Source organism: Muntiacus reevesi, chromosome 4, assembly GCF_963930625.1.
Source record: "Muntiacus reevesi chromosome 4, mMunRee1.1, whole genome shotgun sequence".
Taxonomy (NCBI): domain Eukaryota; kingdom Metazoa; phylum Chordata; class Mammalia; order Artiodactyla; family Cervidae; genus Muntiacus; species Muntiacus reevesi.
This window is the reverse complement of record NC_089252.1, coordinates 140,541,841-140,560,849: the sequence shown is the minus strand read 5'-3', so window position 1 is coordinate 140,560,849 and position 19,009 is coordinate 140,541,841. Positions and strand designations below refer to the sequence as shown.

The 19,009-nt window shown below is 35.6% G+C and overlaps 1 protein-coding gene across 3 annotated transcripts in view; it reads left to right on the top strand.

Annotated features, from left to right (window-relative positions):
* CEP83 (centrosomal protein 83) overlaps positions 1-19,009 on the top strand; it is a 138,483-nt gene that overhangs the window by 96,336 nt on the left and 23,138 nt on the right. For all 3 annotated transcript variants that reach the window (XR_010663047.1, XM_065934214.1, XM_065934215.1), the window contains exons 8-12: positions 3,188-3,302; positions 4,521-4,665; positions 4,770-4,919; positions 14,600-14,675; positions 16,790-16,947. Coding sequence is in view for 2 of the 3 variants with exons in the window: in XM_065934214.1 (XP_065790286.1) it covers positions 3,188-3,302; positions 4,521-4,665; positions 4,770-4,919; positions 14,600-14,675; positions 16,790-16,947 (644 nt within the window). In the remaining variant the exon portion in view is untranslated. The remainder of the gene's footprint in view (positions 1-3,187; positions 3,303-4,520; positions 4,666-4,769; positions 4,920-14,599; positions 14,676-16,789; positions 16,948-19,009) is intronic.

Sequence of the window (19,009 nt, the reverse complement as noted above, 5' to 3'; positions counted from 1 at the left end):
TTAAAAATATTTTATATTCAGTTAGATAAATTCTTCTGTTACCTCTTGAGGTGTTTGAGCTTTAGGACTCCAGTAAAATGTACAGTTTTAAGGAAGTCATCCCACAGAGTTATTCTTATTATGTAAGTTAATAAGGTCATTCCATCTCTGACCTTTGAAAAAGATCGGAGTTTGAATACTATCTCTTTGGAATTTAGCTTGAAGAGCTTCTTGATTAATACATTTTTTCAACTATATTTGAATTTCTTGCTTACACATATTGTTTTCTTGTGTGTGTGTGTGTAATTTAAGATTCTGAACCCTTATAAAATGCCTATTCTTGCTACTTTGTAGTACTTCTTAAAGTTTTATTAATACTAGCTAATATTTTCTGAGTATTAATACTTCTGTTGTGTCAAAAGCATAAAGCAAATTCACAGAGACTAGAATCTACATGGAAAACACATTGTGGAAAAAAACAAACAGGGTAGCTTGGCCCTGGGAAGTTAAGAAGACTGTAAATCTTTTCAAATTATGTGCAGTGTTTTAACATTGTACATTTTATTTAAGAGAAGATTCCTGGTTTTCCTAGGGTTTTTTGATGTCTGACTACAAAAGTTACAACCTAGGAATCTAGAGGCAGAAAGAAACTATTGTAGCTATTTGAGATTTAGTTCATATTACTCATAGAAGGTACTTTCATTTGTCATATCTCAGTAATTAATATTCATACAAGTTTTTCCATTTTTAATAAAATAATTCCTTTTAATATCTTTTTGGAAGTTAATTAACTGTTAGTATGAGTGCAGTCATTTTAGGATTTTGGAAATGTGACACTAAAGGAAAACAAACTCATCAGGGTCCTTAGATAAATCTGAATGCCTGTTGCTTGGGCATATACCACGAGTTTAATAATAGTAGTAGTCTGAAGATAACGTCCTGTCTGATGTTGAAGCTGAAACTCCAGTACTTGGGCCACCTGATGCGAAGAGCAGATTCATTTGAAAAGACCCTGATGCTGGGAAAGATTGAGGGCAGGAGGAGAAGGGGATGACAGAGGATGAGATAGTTGGATTGAATCACCGACTCAGTGGACATGGGTTTGGGTGGACTCCGGGAGTTGGTGATAGACAGGGAGGCCTGGCATGCTGTGGTTCATGGGGTCACAAAGAGTTGGACGTGACTGAGTGACTGAACTGAACTGAGTGGTGTTTATTCAGTTTCATTGATTATAGATTAATTGAAAAATACTTTCTCATTTCAGTAAATCTCAGAGTGAATGAATTAAAAATATGATTTTATATATTTTGTAGTTTTTCTCATTGAAATGAAAGATTCTGCAAAAAAACATGGCTCTGATTTTCTACCTCATCTATAAAGCAGCTACAATGTGGTTTGCTAATGAACTGTATGTCACTCTTAACCTTCTGCAGTTAGTGTATAATAGCAGGTTATGATTACATTTGTCATACAAATTGGACTTTCATTATAGCTGTATTTAAATTTTAAAGCATTTATGAATTCTATCCATGAAATTATAAAAACCCAATCTATAGCAAGTTTGAATTTTAAAATGAATACAATTTTTTAGCTGCTCTGAAAGCATTTAAAAACTGCTTTGTAAATATTGTTCTTTGAGACTTGCTCACATAGAAAAGAACTTCAGGAAGATTTAAAATGCAAATCTGATGTCAGCACAAGGCATTCATTTGGTGTAGTGTCACTTGCAAATCTGCGGGTTAATTTGGAGGGTTGTGTCTTTGTGTGGTTTTAGCAGTACAAAGTACTTTCTTAATTTGTTTCCTTTCAAAGTGGAGATTTTGCACGAAACCCTGTTACGGTTCCAAGACCTTTCTTAGATGGAGTCTTTTCCAGTAAGATACTTCTGTTTCTCGTCTTTGCCCTCTTTGGCTCTAGGACCTCTTCCTGATTTATTTCTAACTCCCATCGCTAGTTTTTATAGACTTTTATTGCACTCAAGTAAGTTATCCTGTATCCTCCTATTACCACCGTCTTACATTTTACATATTTGCCTTTATATATTTGTGATGTTTCTCCTCTGATTTAATAGTTTTATTCAATAGTTTAATATGTGAGAATGCAGGCTTATCTAACCTTTATGTCTATATTGGTTAAATCCTCAATATAGTACTGTACCTAATTTTGGAAACACCTCACCAAAGGGCAGGAATATGGAAACTTAGGGAGTAGTGCAGATGATTAGAGAGACAAAACTTTCTTCATTGCTGCTGTATCCCCAAGCTTCTCAGACAGTGCTTGGGCATGTAATAGGCTCTCAATAAATATTTATTGAATAAACAAAGCAATACTACTTATGAACTATAATCATTCAACATTCAAAAGGAATGTCTCAGAGAAAAGGCTGTGTTGGTTAACTGTTTAGAAAATATTAGTTACATTGACCTTGGCAGTAAAGGTTTAAATTAGATTTATACATTTTGTACTTGTTTAACCTACTAACCAACCTGTATACATGCACACACACACGCACACACAATTTAGTCACCAGATTCAGTAGATTATTCTTTCTTGTCCACTTTGTCAGTCCTTTGCCTCTTAATTGGTTCCTTTCTTTTCAGTTTTTTTTTTCTTTTCTTTTCTTTTCAGTTTCTTGATCCAATACACTTAGAGTTAACTTTCGGAAATAAAGTTGATTATATCACCTTTAGCAGCTAACAGGATAAACAGTTCTTTTGTATGGCATATAGGTTTATTCCCTGACAGATTTCACACCTTCCTATGCTCTATCTGGAACAAGTTGGTGGTTGTTTTCCGAGCAGACTGTTGATATTCTACTTTTATAATATTTTCTATGCTGTGTCTTATACCTAAAATGCCTTCTTGTCACCAGCACTCTTTTTTGGAAGAAGACATCCATATTTCTTCCCTGAAGATGTTTCAGTCATTGACTGTTAGATTTTAGGTACTTGCAGTTAAACTTTTAAAGACCAGATTAAGCCAGATGACCCCACCCAGCTATTTAAAGAAGTGACTCAGTTCTATTAGAAGCAGACTGTTTTCTAGTGCCAAGTACTGTTCTAGGCACTGAAGCGTCTTCCCTCCTGGAAGGTGCCTACACTCTGTACTCTGCTACCAGAGGTTTTTCTTATTTCTCCTAATGTTTTTGGGGTAGCACTTAGTGGTAAGAAAATGACCAATAGTAATTTCAATTTCTGATTATCAACAGGTAAAGGAGCTTAAGCATTCAAACAAACTAGAAATAACAGACATCAAACTGGAGGCAGCAAGAGCTAAGAGTGAGCTAGAAAGAGAAAGGAGTAAAATTCAAAGTGAACTGGATGGTAATATATGATTTCCCATGCTTTTTACTGTTATTGTCACATATAAATTCAGATTACTGAAATAGATCAAGCTGAATTTTTATTTCCAATTTTAATATTAATTGAATTTTAATTTTAGAGCACATATGTATTGTTTTTGTTTGTGTGTTAAATGTTCATTCTGTGATGTAACTTAAAAAATCAATCTTAGTTATTTGATTAATACATAAATTAAGTGAAACTTTATGGGTAGGATTCCATACTTCCAGTGTTTATAATTTAAAATCTCTTTAGATTATATGATTATTAGTCTCAGATCATTTTAATTCTAAAGAATGTAAGCAACGTAGGTGGGTTTCAGGCCCAATTTTTAAGTCAAAATTTTTTTTTTAGGTAGATGCTAGGCCAGTTGTTGGGTCTAGTTCAGTCACAGCTTATTTTTAAACTCCAATTTAGCCTTAGAATGTCCTTATCACCAAGATTTCTCAGAATTTATATTGTTCCTGACTTTTCTTAAGTATTTAAATAAGCTGCCTGGACCTGCAGCTGTCATCAAATTGGTCTTTAGTTGAACTAGACTCCAGTTTCAGACAGAGCTTATGATGAATGACTGTTTTCATTATTAATTTCTGCTTGATGTTGACTCATGGATTTTCATAGTGTTAGGGAGCAAATTTTCTTTGGAACTTAGAGTTTGAGAGCCAGCTTTGCATTTTTTTAAACTTTGAGTTAGATATGAATTTGTTTTAATTATTCCATATACAAAATACTTGTCATTTCATTACAAGGAAAATTTGTGAGTTCATTGGACACACTTGAAAGCTTCCAATTTACATTAGAAATCTAACAGTTCTAATAGGTTTTGATTTTATTCACTCTGCTTCCCATCTAGCTTTCTTTGGGATTTAGATTACAGAACCCTTTTAGAAGTATTTAAACCTCTTTTGATATAACCCAGGTCAATATCCCCAGCTATCAAGATCCAAATGTGTAAATGTATATGCCGTTTATTAAGGTTTTTTTGTGTGCATGCTTAATAAAATGACAAATGAAGCCTGAGTAGTAGTCTTTTTCATTAAGAAAAACTTGTCAACAAATGTAAAGATCTTTGATATATGTATCTGGAGAGACTTTCTATGTTCTTTTGTCTTACTGACTTATGAATATTTGCTCTTAATTACACTTTTTCTTTTTAATAACATTGAACATAGTAGAGTGTTCTTCTTTAAAAAATACTAGGATTACAGTCAGACAATGAAATTCTCAAATCAGCTGTTGAACACCACAAAGTACTCTTAGTAGAAAAGGACCGTGAATTAATACGTAAAGTACAAGCTGCCAAAGAAGAAGGTTATCAAAAACTTGTGGAATTACAAGATGAAAAGTAAGTAATTAATTACCTTATTTTGTGTTAAATCTTGAAAACATTTTGCTGTCATATCATGCTTATTGTAGTTCTTGTAATGTAATTATCATTTGTTGTTTTAGGCTAGAACTTGAGAGCAGATTAGCGGATTTAGAGAAAATGAAAGTGGAACATGATGTCTGGAGGCAGTCTGAAAAGGATCAGTGTGAAGAGAAATTGCGATCTTCACAGATGGCAGAAGAGTCGGCCAGAAGGGAACTACAGAGTATTAGGTTATATATGCATATATTTTTTAAACTTTATTTTGAAATAATTTCATAGCTAACAAAGCATTGTAAAACTAGTACAGAGTATTCCCATATAATCTTTGCCCAGATCTCTTATATATTTGAATTATTTTGATACCTTTGTTGAAAATCAGTTGGCCTTATATATGTGTCTGTCTGTATTCTGCTCTGTTCTATTCCATTGACCTGTATGTCTGTCTTGACACCAGTATCACTGTCTTGACTACTGTAGCTTCATAGTAAGTTTGATTCAGGTAATGCATATCTTCTACCTTGTTCTTTTTGTGCAAGATTGTTTTGGCTTCCCTGGGTCCTTTGCCTTTCCACTTAAATTTGAAAATCAGTTTATCACAAAGACTTGTTAAGATTTTGATTGGCATTGCATTGAATCTGTAGCTCAGTTTAAGAAGAGTTGTTATCTCAAGTCTGTCCAGTCAGTGAATATGGCTTATCTCTCCATGTACTGTATTTGTGTTCTAACTTGCTTCAATTGTGTCCAACTCTTTGTGGCCCCATGGACTGTAGCCCGCCAGGCTCCTCTGTCCATGGGATTTCCCAGGTGAGAATACTCGTGTGAGTTACCATTCCCTTCTCCAGGGGATTGTCTCGACCTAGGGATTGAACCCCATATCTCTTGTGTCTCCTGCATTGGCAGGCGGATTCTTTACTACTGGTGCCACCAGGGAAGCCCAGAGAACACTGGGCTGGAAGTCAGAAGTTTTCCATTCAACAAACCTTTGTTGAGCATATACTATGTGCCAAGCGCAGTTCTAGATATGGGCATTCAGGAGAATGAGATAACTAAGATATACTCTCTGTCCTGAAGGGGACAAGTTCAGTACCTAGTGGGGTGCTGTTGAGATGGGAATGATAAGTGGGAGGATGAATATAACCAGGGTACAGGCCCTGGTTTAGGCCTACAGTTTCTTTTCAGCTTTTGGATCAGTGCCTGGCACTGTGCTTGTATGCATGCTTAGTCACTCAGTTGTTTCCAGCCCTTTGCAATCCTTTGGACTGTAGCCTACCTGGCTCCTTTGTCCATGGGATTTCCCAGGCAAGAATACTGGAATGGGTTACCATTTCCTTCTCCATAGGATTTTCTCTACCCAGGAATCAAACCTGCATCTCCTACATTACAGGCAGATTCTTTACCACTGATTCTACTCTGAAAGCATTTGTATTATATTTGGGTCATCTTTAATTATTGTCATCAAAGTTTTGTAGTGTTCATTGTATATATCAAGCTAATATTGTATTAATTTTAATTCTAAGCATTTTATGTGATTATGAACAGGTTTTAAAAATTTTTTTTTTTACTTCCTAATTGTTTATTGCTAACATCCAAGGTCTCCTGCATTGCAGGCAGATTCTTTACTAACTGAGCTGTCAGGGAAGCCCCTCCAAAAAAGAAAAAACACACTCATAGTTAGAAATATAGTTAACTTTATGTGTTGGTCTTGAATTCTGTGACCTTACTAAAGTCATGTATTGTCTACTAGCTGCTTTGTGGGTTCTTCATTTTCTAACATCATGTTGTATACCTTGTACTTTCTTTTAGTTTATTTCTTAATTGGTTATTTTTTTAGTTGGAAATTTACTTCACCTAATGTTCATTCTTTCATTTTTATTGGTGAAAGTGTTGTGCTGAGAATTTTCTTATTACTGCTTTAAATGTATCATAGAGATTATGATATGCAGTGTTTTAATTATTATTTTTTAGAAATTCTCTAATTTTAATTTGCATCTTTTTACCTAGGAATTAAGAAAATGTGTTAATAGAAGCTGTGGTTGTTTAACAGAAGGTGAAATGAATAGTTTTCTAGGGCTGTCATAATAACAAAATACTGTAGACAGGGGTAGTTTAAACAATGGAAATTTATTTTCTCATAGTTCTGGAGGTTAGAACCCTGAGATCCCTATGTATTAGCAGGTTGAGTTTCCCCTGAGGCCTCTCTCCTTGGCTAGAGTGGTTGCATTTTTACTGTGCCCTTATGGGGCCTTTCCTCTGTGCTCATGTATCCCTCGTACCTCCTTCCTCTTCTTATAAGGACACCAGTCTTAGGATTAGGACCCACCCATATAACTTCATTTAACTTTGTTACCTCTTTAAATGCCTTGTCTCCAGTAAAATCACATGTAAGTTATTGAAGCTTTTTAAAATTTCCAGGTGATAGGCCTTATTTGCTTATTGTTAAATTTTAGTTTTATTGCAATGCGATCAGAGAGTAATTTATCTGTTATTTCTGCTTTATAGGACATACTAATGTTTTCTTTGTGACCTAATATATCAAGGCCAGGACTAGGGTAAAGCCAGTGAGGCAATCAGGGTACAGAAATTTAAGGAGGTACTCTTATGTGTTGACATTGGACTTGCAGGAAATCTGGACTGAGTCTCCTTAAATTTTTTACCCTGGGCACCTCTCTTGCCTTATCCCAGTCTTAGACCTGTAATACATGATCAATTTTGTGAGTGTTACATAAGGACTAGTAAAGAAAGTGCTCAGTTATAAGAGTATAAAATTTGATATATACATCTGTAAGGTCTACCTTATTAACTGTGGTGTTCAGTTCTTCTCCATACTTTTATTTTTTGTTCATTTGTCTTGTACAAAGAGTTATATATTAAAGTCTCCTATTGTTTAATGTGTTTCTGTATAGAACTATGACTCCTTACATTTTTTGTAATTTTTTTTCTTCATAGGTGATAGCTATATTATTTGGTATATAAATAATTATAACAGTTACACTTATGAATTGTGGCTGTTAGCATTTAAAAGCACTTTCTTTTTGTCATTTTTTTTTTTGGCTTGAATTTCTCTTTGATATTATTATTACTCCTGTTTTCTTATTGCTTCCATTTGCCTGGTATACTTACTGTTAGTCTGTCTGTTTAAATGTGTCTTTTATGTGTAGCAGACAGCTGGGTCTTGATTTATATCCAAACTAGAAACCTTTTTGTTTTAATGGATGAGTTAAGCCTGTTCACATGCAGTGAGCACACATGCAGGAGGAGCATAAGAGATCACTTGTTGAGATTTAGACTTATCTTCCTCTTTTTCGTTAGAGGTATTTTGAAGTTTGGGCATTTTCTGTCTTCCATTTATGTGAAAGATGTGATTTTGTGTGGCTTTATTTGATGTTGGTTTTCTGTACTTTTTTAAGGACATATATATATATATATATATCATAGGACTAGGCGTTTACTGTTATCTTTTGCTACCTAGAAGTCCCCTATATCTGCTTTTTTAAATTCTAAAATCTTAATGACTTTCTAATTATATAGATTACAGTTGAGAGGTTTTTTTTTTTTTTTTTTTTTTTTTTTTAAATCATGTTCATTAAGCTGTAGGTTATGTTTTGGGACACAGTTTTAAATTTTCATTACCCAGGAAGGAATCACCTCAGGCAAAGATATATGTATTATTTACAAATGTCAGGTTTTATGAGCTATTAATTTAAATGTTAGCTGTGACAATTCTAGGATCATAAATCTGTTAGGGATTTTGAGAGCCAATCTTATGCTACTCTTTGCTTTTATGTGGGTACATATTTTTTTAATGAATCAGGACAGTTTGGCTCTTTTTAAAATCTCTTCTTGACAGTCTCCAGAAAGGAGAGAGAGGGGCCCGCCCTCATCCCAGAAAACTCACTCTAATGTTTTATCTTATTATGGTCCCACCGTTTGGCCAATTAGAATCCTTTCTGTTAAAATTTAAGCCTGTTTCTCCTGGTTTGGGCTTCTGTTGCTATAGTGATAAAATGTGCAGCAATCATCACTTGAAGACAATAATGAACTTGACCCTTATTTTTTTATGCTATATAAAGCAGCTTTCATTCCTGTATTTTTTAAATATAAATGATTTTGTATTAGCCACTTTGATCAATTTTTGATTCCTCTTCAGTTTCTCCAGGCCATTTATAATGTCTAATGGACCCTAATTTATTAAAATAAGGACCTAGTAACCAACTTAAAATATATTAATTAGCAGAAGGGTTAATTCACAAAATTTGTGCATTTTTTAATAGTCAACAATTGTGTTTTTCCCATGGCAATTCTGATCTTCTGATTTATTAAGTCTAGCTATATCAACCAGGTCTATTTTGACCAGTTAATAAAACAGTCATCATTGTGACTTGTCTTACTTAGAATTTGTGGTAGGTCAGAAAGAGACTACCTGTGGAGAAAAAGGTTTTGCTAAGGTTACAAAAAGTCTAAAGCATATAAAGTAGAAGTATCCATTTATTTACACAGTGGGGATTAATCACTTTGGCAGATGCTTTCAACTACTAATTACATTCCAGTCTCTTGTCTTCATTAACATGGTTTCTTCATCACTAGCCTAAATAATAAAATGATTATTCTAATTAGTATTCTGTATTTCAAAAGGCTACCCCCCCACAAATTTGTAAAATTTATAAAGTTACCTGTAAATTAAAAACATGCTAAAATTACACGATTTTAAATGAGATAGCATACCCAGCCAACTTTTTTTTATGACAGTAACCCAGCTTCAGCTAACTCAGGCATAACAAAAAGGGGTGGCAGAGTGGCGGGTACTTTATTGGCTGAGATATATTGTGGACAGGACAGGGATTGTGCTGGGCTCAGGGACAGCTGGATCCAGGAACTCAAATGTGCCAGATGAGAGTGATTTCTTCCCTCCTTTCACCTGCCTCCTCTCTTCTTTCCTAACTCCTGTATTTGCTGCTCTTCTGCTGCTTTCTCTGTGAGGACAAGACTGTCTTTAGAGATCAGAGACAGAGTTTGCACTTGATGATTCAAATTAGGAAAATCTGGAAAGACTTTGTGTATGGTTCATATGCCTGTCCCTGGGCCCAGCACTGTGGCCAGAGGGATAGGGCACTCTGACTCTGCCGAAGTTTTATTGCCTGTTTCTGAATGCATGGGCATGGTGGGGGTATGTAGATGGACAGGTGGTAAAGTGCAATTTGTTACCACAAGTGGGAAGAGGTACCTTAGAGAAATAGCATCAGTAACTAACTGAGAGAAAGAAAACTTAATCATTTAAAATTTTTGCAGTTTAAAGCCAGAGCTGTATTTTTCTGTTTGTGGCTTTCTGATTTTTTTCTTAAGTTTTTTAGAAACATTTTTAAAAACTCTCTCTTAATGTATCTTCCTTTCTACTTATTATACTGTATCTTGAGATGAATTATCTGTTGCATATCATCTTAGTAGGGAGCAGGAGACTTAGACTTGGCCAGTTGAACAAGTTCTTTTACAGAATTTAAACAACAAAATAAGGGATGGAGAAATATGTGGCAGTTTTGGACAGACCAGACCAGACATGCTCTTGCTTGTAATTCAGGCCAATTACTCTAGCCTGGTTCTGGCTCTCTAGTTCCCTGTCTATTCATAGAGTCTCGTGTATCTTCCCAGGAAGCTCCTTGTTTCTTTGCTAATAATGACCAGAGACGATTTCCATCACTCAGGGCAAGAACCTTGGCTTTTAGGAAAAACTGCCTTTCTCAAAAAACTGGTTCTAAGGATCTTAGATAATAGAGAAATCACAAATACAACTTCTTGTGCTTTCCCTTGGTAATTGAGACTGACATCAAATGGAGCCAAGAGTTTAAAGTCTAATTTCTCAGTCATACTAGCCACATCTCAAACGTACAGTAGCCACATGTAGCTAGGTGCTATCTTATTGGATGTGCAAATTATAGAACATTTCCATCATTAAAGAAAGCTATCAGTCAGTGCTGTGGGACTGTAAGTTCCTTAAGGACAGGATTTTGTCTGTTATTCTCTGGTATATCTGCAACACTTAGGACTGTGTTCTGTGTTTGTAGGTACTCTGTAAATAGTTATTGAATGTTGAAATGACATACATCAGCTGTCTGTCGTAGAAAACTTAGGCAGTAGTCAGCACAAGAGAACTTTGAAGAGAACTTAGAACAGCTCCATCTCACTGTCACTACAAATGTTTCCCATTGAACTTTTCTGCAGCTACATACTCTGTTGTACTTTGGTCTTCCAGTCTGCCTACCAAATATAGTTTCATTATTTTCAGAATTACTTTCAAAGTGTAAAGTATGTGATATCATAGTTTCTCATTCCTCAACTTACCCTTTACCTTTCAACTTCTCCCCATCAGCAATCCATTAACAATTTTTGCTGTAGCCTCTGAAATCTGTCCCATTACCAATAAATTTTTTTATAGTCTCCACAATTTTAAAACTCCCCCCTCATTGATAACTTTGTCCTGATGTTATATTGCCTGGCAACGTTTTTAAGTGAAATTATTTCTCCATCCTCTGTCCTACAACTAGGGACCAAGAAGAGAAATCACTGTTTGTGAATCCCACTCTTGCTTTCATACCATTGTTTGAGTCAGTTCAGTTCCTCATTTGTGTCTGACTCTGCGATCCCATGAACTGCAGCACACCAGTCTTCCCTGTCCATCACCAACTCTCACAGCTTGCTCAAACTTATGTCCATTGAGTTGATGATGCCATCCAACCATCTCATCCTCTGTCGTCCCCTTCTCCTGCCCTCAATCTTTCCCAGCATCAGGGTCTTTTCCAGTGAGTCAGTTCTTCGCATCAGGTAGAGTTTCAGCTTCAACATCAGTCCTTCCAATGAATATTCAGGACTGATTTTCTTTAGGATTGACTGGTTGGATCTCCTTGCAGTCCAAGGGACTCTCAAGAGTCTTCTCCAACACCACAGTTCAAAAGCATCAATTCTTTGGCGCTCAGCTTTCTGGCTCTGCTGGTTAAAGAATCCGCCTGCAATTGTTTGACTAACTTTGGTTAAAATGGCCTTTCCTTTGATGTTCCTTGCATCCATCTCATGCCTGTCTTTTTTCCGACCAGTTACTGACATACAGAATATTCCCCAATGGTCCCTGAGGACTTTCACTTCTGTTTCAGTTTTTCTTTATTTTCTGTCCTTTCCCATCATTCATATTGACCATACTGTTCATATTCTTGACTCTTCTAACACCTTAGCCATTTGTTTATTTTATCTTAATTCTGGCATTCTTCATCTTTATTCTAAGCCCTTTCACTTAGCCGTGGTTTGGAGACCTTGTCGTCTCTTAGAGCCAGTCATTTCAGACACTTATTTTTATTTTCTCTTTCCACCCTATTTTCACTGAAGATAATGAAACTGATAGTTCTTGTACTTAAAAAAAAAATTCCTCCAGTCTCTTAGGCTGGTTCCCCTGGTGCCATTCAGCTTGGAAACTGTGTCCACTGTTCCACCATGCCCTTGCTTGTACCTGAGCAAAGGATCCTGGATATGAATTTTCCCCGCTTCCTACTGTCTGAGAATTCTTGTGTCTTTATCCATCCTCTCCTCCCTTTCTATTAAGATTCTTTCCTCCCTTTATATCCAAAGTAAGTAGTGCTTTTCATCCCACCCCTTTATTTCCTCTGGAGTCTTGCTTCAGCAGTTACCCTCTTCTTCACCTCTACCTTCTCCTCAGACTCTAATTTTGCCTGAAAGTTTCAGTTCAGGTTGCATTTCTCTTGTGTAGTCTTTAGTAATCCTTTTATGAAAATTAATTGTACTTTCTTCTACACTTTGTACTTTTAAAACTTGTTTTCTTTTGGCTTGTGATACCCTTTGACTATTCAGAACCTTCTAACCATCTTCAGCACTTTTTCAAAATAATATCTACATGTTTTGAACTCTTACTGTTACTGAAATTTAAGACCATTGAATTTATCCCTGTTAAGGTTACTTTTTGTTAAATTTAAATATCCCTTAGAATCCTAACTATAATGATCTTAAATCAAGGGCCAATTTTCTCCTTAAAGAAATACAAATCTCCAGTCAGTTGTGAATTCTAACCCAGAGCTGCTTTAGCAAAGTGAACTGAAGAGAATTATGTAGATCATCTTTTATAGTCTACCGAAATGATATTCTTACCTCTTTCATGTTTAATGATTGTCAGATACTCTGTCATTTTTGGTTTCTTTGGCTTCGATTTTTGTATGTAGGGCATTTTTGTTTCTCTTCATGTCTACATAATTTATTTAGAAAGCGTTCACTAATGCTTTCATAACTGGGTCTTGTTTCTTAACTGATTTACCAGGCGTATCCAAAATCTTGACAAGAGCCAAGATATATTTGAAGCCTCACTTTAACTCTGGACCTGAGCAAGGACCCACAGTGTTTTCTCCTCTGTTTTCATCTTCATGGTTACGTAGAAAGAAGCCTTTATTAACTCAGTAACCTAAAGGTGCCAAGTTAAGAACACCATAAACATTTAAGGGGAAAATGCACAGGTTTGAGAGCGTCACGTATAGCTCGACTTACAGAATCAGTGTGACTGGTCCTGTGAAAGGAGCACAGGCAGAGCAAGACTGGCTCTCTTCCTTTAGAGCAGTTGCTTCTGGCTTTGTGTGTACCTATCTCAGGACCAGTGTATTTTATGGTTTCTTCCATGTCATATTGTCCAACCAGACATCTAATCCAAGATTTGAGTTGGTTCATTTAGTCCATCAGCAAATACTTACTGAATCTTTATTAGTGTTTAAAGCACAGCTCTAGGCCCTTGAGAATGTTGTCTTCCCAAGAAGCAGTTTTAATTAGGTTGAAAAGGCATGCTATTAATGCTAAACTATAAAGAGTACGTGCCAAACAAATTATATTTGAGGTAAGTGTTTGAAGGATTTTTAAAAGGGAGGGTTGAGAGCTTATCCTGTCAAAGCTAATTAGTGTAAAGTCTTTCTCATGAGGTTAGTCCTTTGGTCACCAGGGATGCACTGTGTTTTTAAGGTTTTGGCTGAGAGTGTATCATTCCTTTTGAAGAGGACACAAATTGTGTAAGTGTTCTTGCATCTCAGGGATGAAAACTCAATATATTTTACAGAACATAGTATGTTGTCTTGTACTAGATAGTTTTCTTCTAAATTCTGGATTTAAAATCAGTATAATTGCAGCATAATGAAGTGGGACACAGGAATACTTAGGTATGAGAAGACCTTTGTCCATCTTAATTTGGCTACTTGCTAGCCATGTGATTTGGGCCTGACTTAGCTAAGCCTCAGTCTTTCTTTCTTTATTATTTGGAATTATAAAGATGACTCTTGATACTTCCATAGAACTATTGTGAGAAATTACTAAACTGGCCAACTTTAATTAAAGGTTGTTTGTTACACTCTAGACATCATGGTAGGCTTTAAAGATACATTTAGAAGCTGTATAACCTAGTGGAATGAAAATGAAGAAGCAGTATATCTGAAAGCATGTTGTAAATTGTGAAACACTGCCTGCCTTTAAGATGGCTCCTCCTGAACTGGACTACTTTATCTCGCCTTACTAACCCATTGTGCTCTCCTCCACCAAAAGCCTTTTGTTCAGGCTGTTCCCTGTGTTTGTCAGAACCCTACCCATCAGAGTTAGATCTCCATGTAGTAATCTTTCATCCTTCTAGATAGAGTTGATTTTTTATCTTCTCTGTGCCCATAGTTTATAGATTTTTTCATAGCAGAAGTAGAAATTTGTTACATTTTATTTATATATGAACGCAACTTGGTTGCCTGAAGTCAAAATCTTTGCCTTTGAATCTACCACTTTGCATAAAGACAATGCCATGTGTCAATATGAGCACTCAATAAGATGATTGTCTAACTAGTCAAATATATGAACTATGGATTTTTAATAATATCTTTTGTTGGATTGTGACTTTTAGGTTAAAACTTCAACAACAAATTGTGGATATTGAAAATGCAGAAAAAGAAAAAAAAGAAAATTCTGACCTGAAACAGGTATTGTTTTAGCAAACATATTGCTTTTATTTTTTTAAGTGCTTCTTTAAATCTGTGTTTTGAATCTATTGGAATTTTATATATAAGAATTCTGAAAATATTTGAATTGATAATGAATTGATGAGGTTGATATGTAAAGATAAAGTGTTTAAACCTCTTTAAGCTCTAGTTTATTAAGTTTCTTTTGCTAATTGCTGTTTTTCTTAAAATATTTATATGCTGTGGCCCATGATCAGTTTTTTATTACTATTTATTTACTTATGGCTGTGCCGAGTCTTCGTTGCTTCACGCAGTCTTTCTAGTTGCAGTGAGCGGGGGCTGCTTTCTGGTTGTGGTGTTCAGACTTCTCATTACTGTGGCTTCTCTTATTGTGGAGCATGGGCCCTAGGGTGCTTGGGCTTCAGTAGTTGTGGTGTGTGGGCTTACCATTTGTGGCACGTGGGTTTAGTTGCCCCATGGCATGTGACTCTTCCTGGGACCAGGGATTGAACCCTTGTGCCTTGCATTGACAGTCATATTATTAACCACAGGATCATCAGAGAAGTCCCAAGATCAGTTTTTTAAAATTATATTTTAAAGGGCAATATTTTGATATTATGAATTTAAAAAATGAATTAGAAAGATCATCCCTGTTGTGAGTTACTTGTGTGATTGACTTGTAACTTTGCATTTCTTATTCCATGAGCTATTTTTTTTTTATTACATCCCTGTGAAATCTAAAGAATTGTATTTATGGAAGGAAATTCATATTTTAATTAAAATTGTTTGGGTTCAGGAAAGATTTATATGGGCAAAACATATTATGAGGAGTGAAAATTCCATTTTTAGGATTTGTGCTTTGCATATATAGTTATGGTTTCTGAGTCTGAAGTAGGAGGGCACAATGTTTAGTACTCAGAAGTTATCTAGTTTCATTGGCATTGGGCTTTCTGTCATCCTGAAGATATGGAAAAGTACTAAACTCTTTGAAGGTTGCTTGTTCAGCCATCTATAATACAGATTTAATATTTACAGCTGCAGTTAAAAATACTGAATAGTTCTTCTGGAGAAATTCATTCTAAAATAGAAATCTGAGACATACCTTTTTACCTTATTTGTCTGACGATTGCTTTTTGTACCTATATAATTCTGTAGGTGGCTTTGCTGCCATCAGAAAGTAATGGAATTATTTCTTCTTTATTGCATAACGAATCTGGTTTCTTTTGACTCTTGAGTCTTATAATGGATTCTTTTGCTCTGAAATCACTTAAACTCTCTGCCTCCTAACTTCTCTCAGAGAATGGCTTTTAGAGGTAGAAGAAAGTGAAAGAAAAGTGAGAACTTGTTTATTAATTGGTAAAATGGCTTTTTCAAGAAGTAGGTATAAATATGTCCCAAATGTGTTATTTGGATAGAACTTAAGAGCAGTGATGTGAATCTCCTAGCCTGTTAATTTGTAACTAGATAATCAACTACTTTTCATGAGAAAAACTACTCTCAGATAAAAGTAAACTGGGATAGAGAAGCCTAAGTGACATTTCACGGTTTGATAAGTGGTTCTAGAGGCCAAGGAATCCCTACCATTCATTAGGTTTCTCAAATCATCTTTCTTCTGCCCAACACTAGATGTATAGAATGCTTGAAAACTACTCCGAAACAATGTGAGAGTGAGCCTTTCTGTATTTATGATTTCTGGCTGTTCAGAAAGCAGAACTCCCTGGCGGAGTGCTAATCACAAGGTTTGTAGGAGTATGAGATGGATTTTCTTAGCAGCTTTCCCAGCTCACTTTTTAAAATCTGTTCTTTCCTAGGAAGCTAGGAGACTCATATTTGGATTCTCTTTGCTCACCTCGATGCTCTCTTTCTAAGGACCCTTCTCTCCAGTTCTAGTACCTCTTCTGGCCCGCTTGTTTGGGCAAGAGGAGAGAGGACTCAGTTGCAGATTGAGGAATAGGGTTCTTTATAGTCTCTGGTTATATTAAGAAATGATCCTAATGCTGCTGCTTTTTATTATTTTGTTCCAGGGTATTCCAAAGGGCACATCAGTGGGGTGGGACATTTGTGAGGGAAGATGCTTAGTGTCGTCTATATCTCTCATATTCTGTTGCATTTGTTTATGTTTCTCTTCTTTTAAGCAAATCAATGGTTTGCAGATCCAAGTGACCTCACTGGCAAAGTCAGAAAATGAGTTGCTGAATTCAAACCAAATATTGAAGGAAATGGTGGAGAGGTTAAAACAGGAATGCCGAAATTTAAGAAGCCAAGCTGAAAAAGCACAACTAGAAGTTGAAAAGTAGAGTTTGCTTTTTTATGTACAAATTGTTTCTTCTTTCTGCTGTATTATATATAGTTCTTTTAACAATGATTCCAGGGTTGAATGTATTTTGATAACTAGTTAAAATACCCCATTGACACGTACAGTGGTTTTAGGTAATGTATTTTCTGTTTCTAGAGATGAGCTTTTAGAACTCTGAGATTGCTTTTTAAAAAAAGAAAAGACCTCTTAAAATTCTGCCTGACCACAGTATTTTGAAAACCTTCAAAGAAACACTTCTTTATTCATTGAGTAAATCAATACATTTCTTACTTCAAATATATAAATTCTTCTGAATGCCAGAAGTCAGAAACAAAATTTTTGATGTGTACAATTTACTTCCTAGAATTAGAATTAGAATCTTTTGAATTTTCTCTTTGAAAAGCTCATTTATTTGTTTATATTTTTTGATCTTGGAATCTGTTAGTAGTAGACAGTCTGGTAAACTGTAAGGAGATGATTGTGGTGATGAAGATTTCTCTGGAAACTTTTGTTTATATATGGTAGAAAACTACTGTTTTGTATTTGCTTTGTTATTATAACATGTCATTATAAGTTTTTGAATTTATAAAACATTATTCTTTTCGCATTTTTTCTTCTGAAGGCTGCTCGCCACATAAAATTTTTTTTCTTATTTTCAGTTTTTCATTTTTTAAGGCTTGTCCATGGCTTCGTATATGTGGTTGAATTTCAAGAAAAGTAAGCAAGATAATTGTCCATAATGTGTTGTGACATACCACAGAGTCCAAATTATTTTGCTCAGATTTTGCAAAAAAATTAGAAATTTGTATCTTGGAATCCTTTAAGTGTTTGTGGAATCCTTTAAATCATTAAGTGTTTGATTTCAAATGTGCTTAAGAATTCTAATAACAGGATAGCTAGCAAATTTAACCAACTTATCATTGGTTTCTGAATGTTATTCATAGGATTGTTGTTTAGTCACTAAGTTGTGTCCAACTCTTTGTGACCCCATGAACTGTAGCCTGCCAGGCTCCTCTTTCCACAGGATTTCCCAGGCAAGACTACTGGAGTGGGTTGCCATTTCCTTCTCCAGGGGATCTTCCCAACCCAGCAGTTAAACCCTCATCTCCTGCATTGGCAGGCAGATTCTCTACCACTGAGCCACCAGGGAAGCCCATTTATAGGATTACATAGCAGAAAATAGCTGGACTAGGGGCCAATAAGATGTGATTTTGGTTCCAGCGAAGACACTTAAAATCTTTATGACCTTAGTCACACAGTCTGACTCCTCAGGGTTTGTATATCTCATTTGTACTGCCTATAGTGAGGATACAAAAAATCATAAAGTATACAGAAGAGCTTTTAAGATGTAAGTTGTTATGATGTTACTATAAAATAGCATGTATATGAAATTTACTCTAGTTAGAAAACATACCACATTAAGACTAAATAACAATGCTGATTTTAGCCGTCTTTACTGGGCTCAGTTTTTAATAGCTTGGTGGTATCAAAGTGAAGAGGAACTAAAAGGCCTCTTGATGAAAGCGAAAGAGGAGAGTGAAAAAGTTGGCTTAAAACTCAACATTCAGAAAACTAAGATCATGGCATCCAGTCCCATCACTTCATGGAAAATAGATGGGGAAACAGTGGAAACAGTGGCTGACTTTATTTTTCTGGGCTCCAAAATCACTGCAGATGGTGATTGCAGCCATGAAATTAAAAGATGCTTACTCCTTGGAAGGAGTTATGACCAACCTAGACAGCATATTAAAGAGCAGAGACATTACTTTGCCAACAAAGGTCCGTCTAGTCAAAGCTATGGTTTTTCCGTTGGTCATGTATGAATGTGAGAGTTGGACTATAAAGAAAGCTGAGCACCGAAGAATTGATGCCTTTGAACTGTGGTATTAGAGAAGACTCTTGAGAGTCCCATGGACTGCAAGGAAATCCAACCAGTCCATCCTAAAGGAGATCAGTCTTAGGTGTTCATTGGAAGGACTGATGTTGAAGCTGAAACTCCAATACTTTGGCCACCTGACGCGAAGAGCTGACTCATTTGAAAAGACCCTGATGCTGGGAA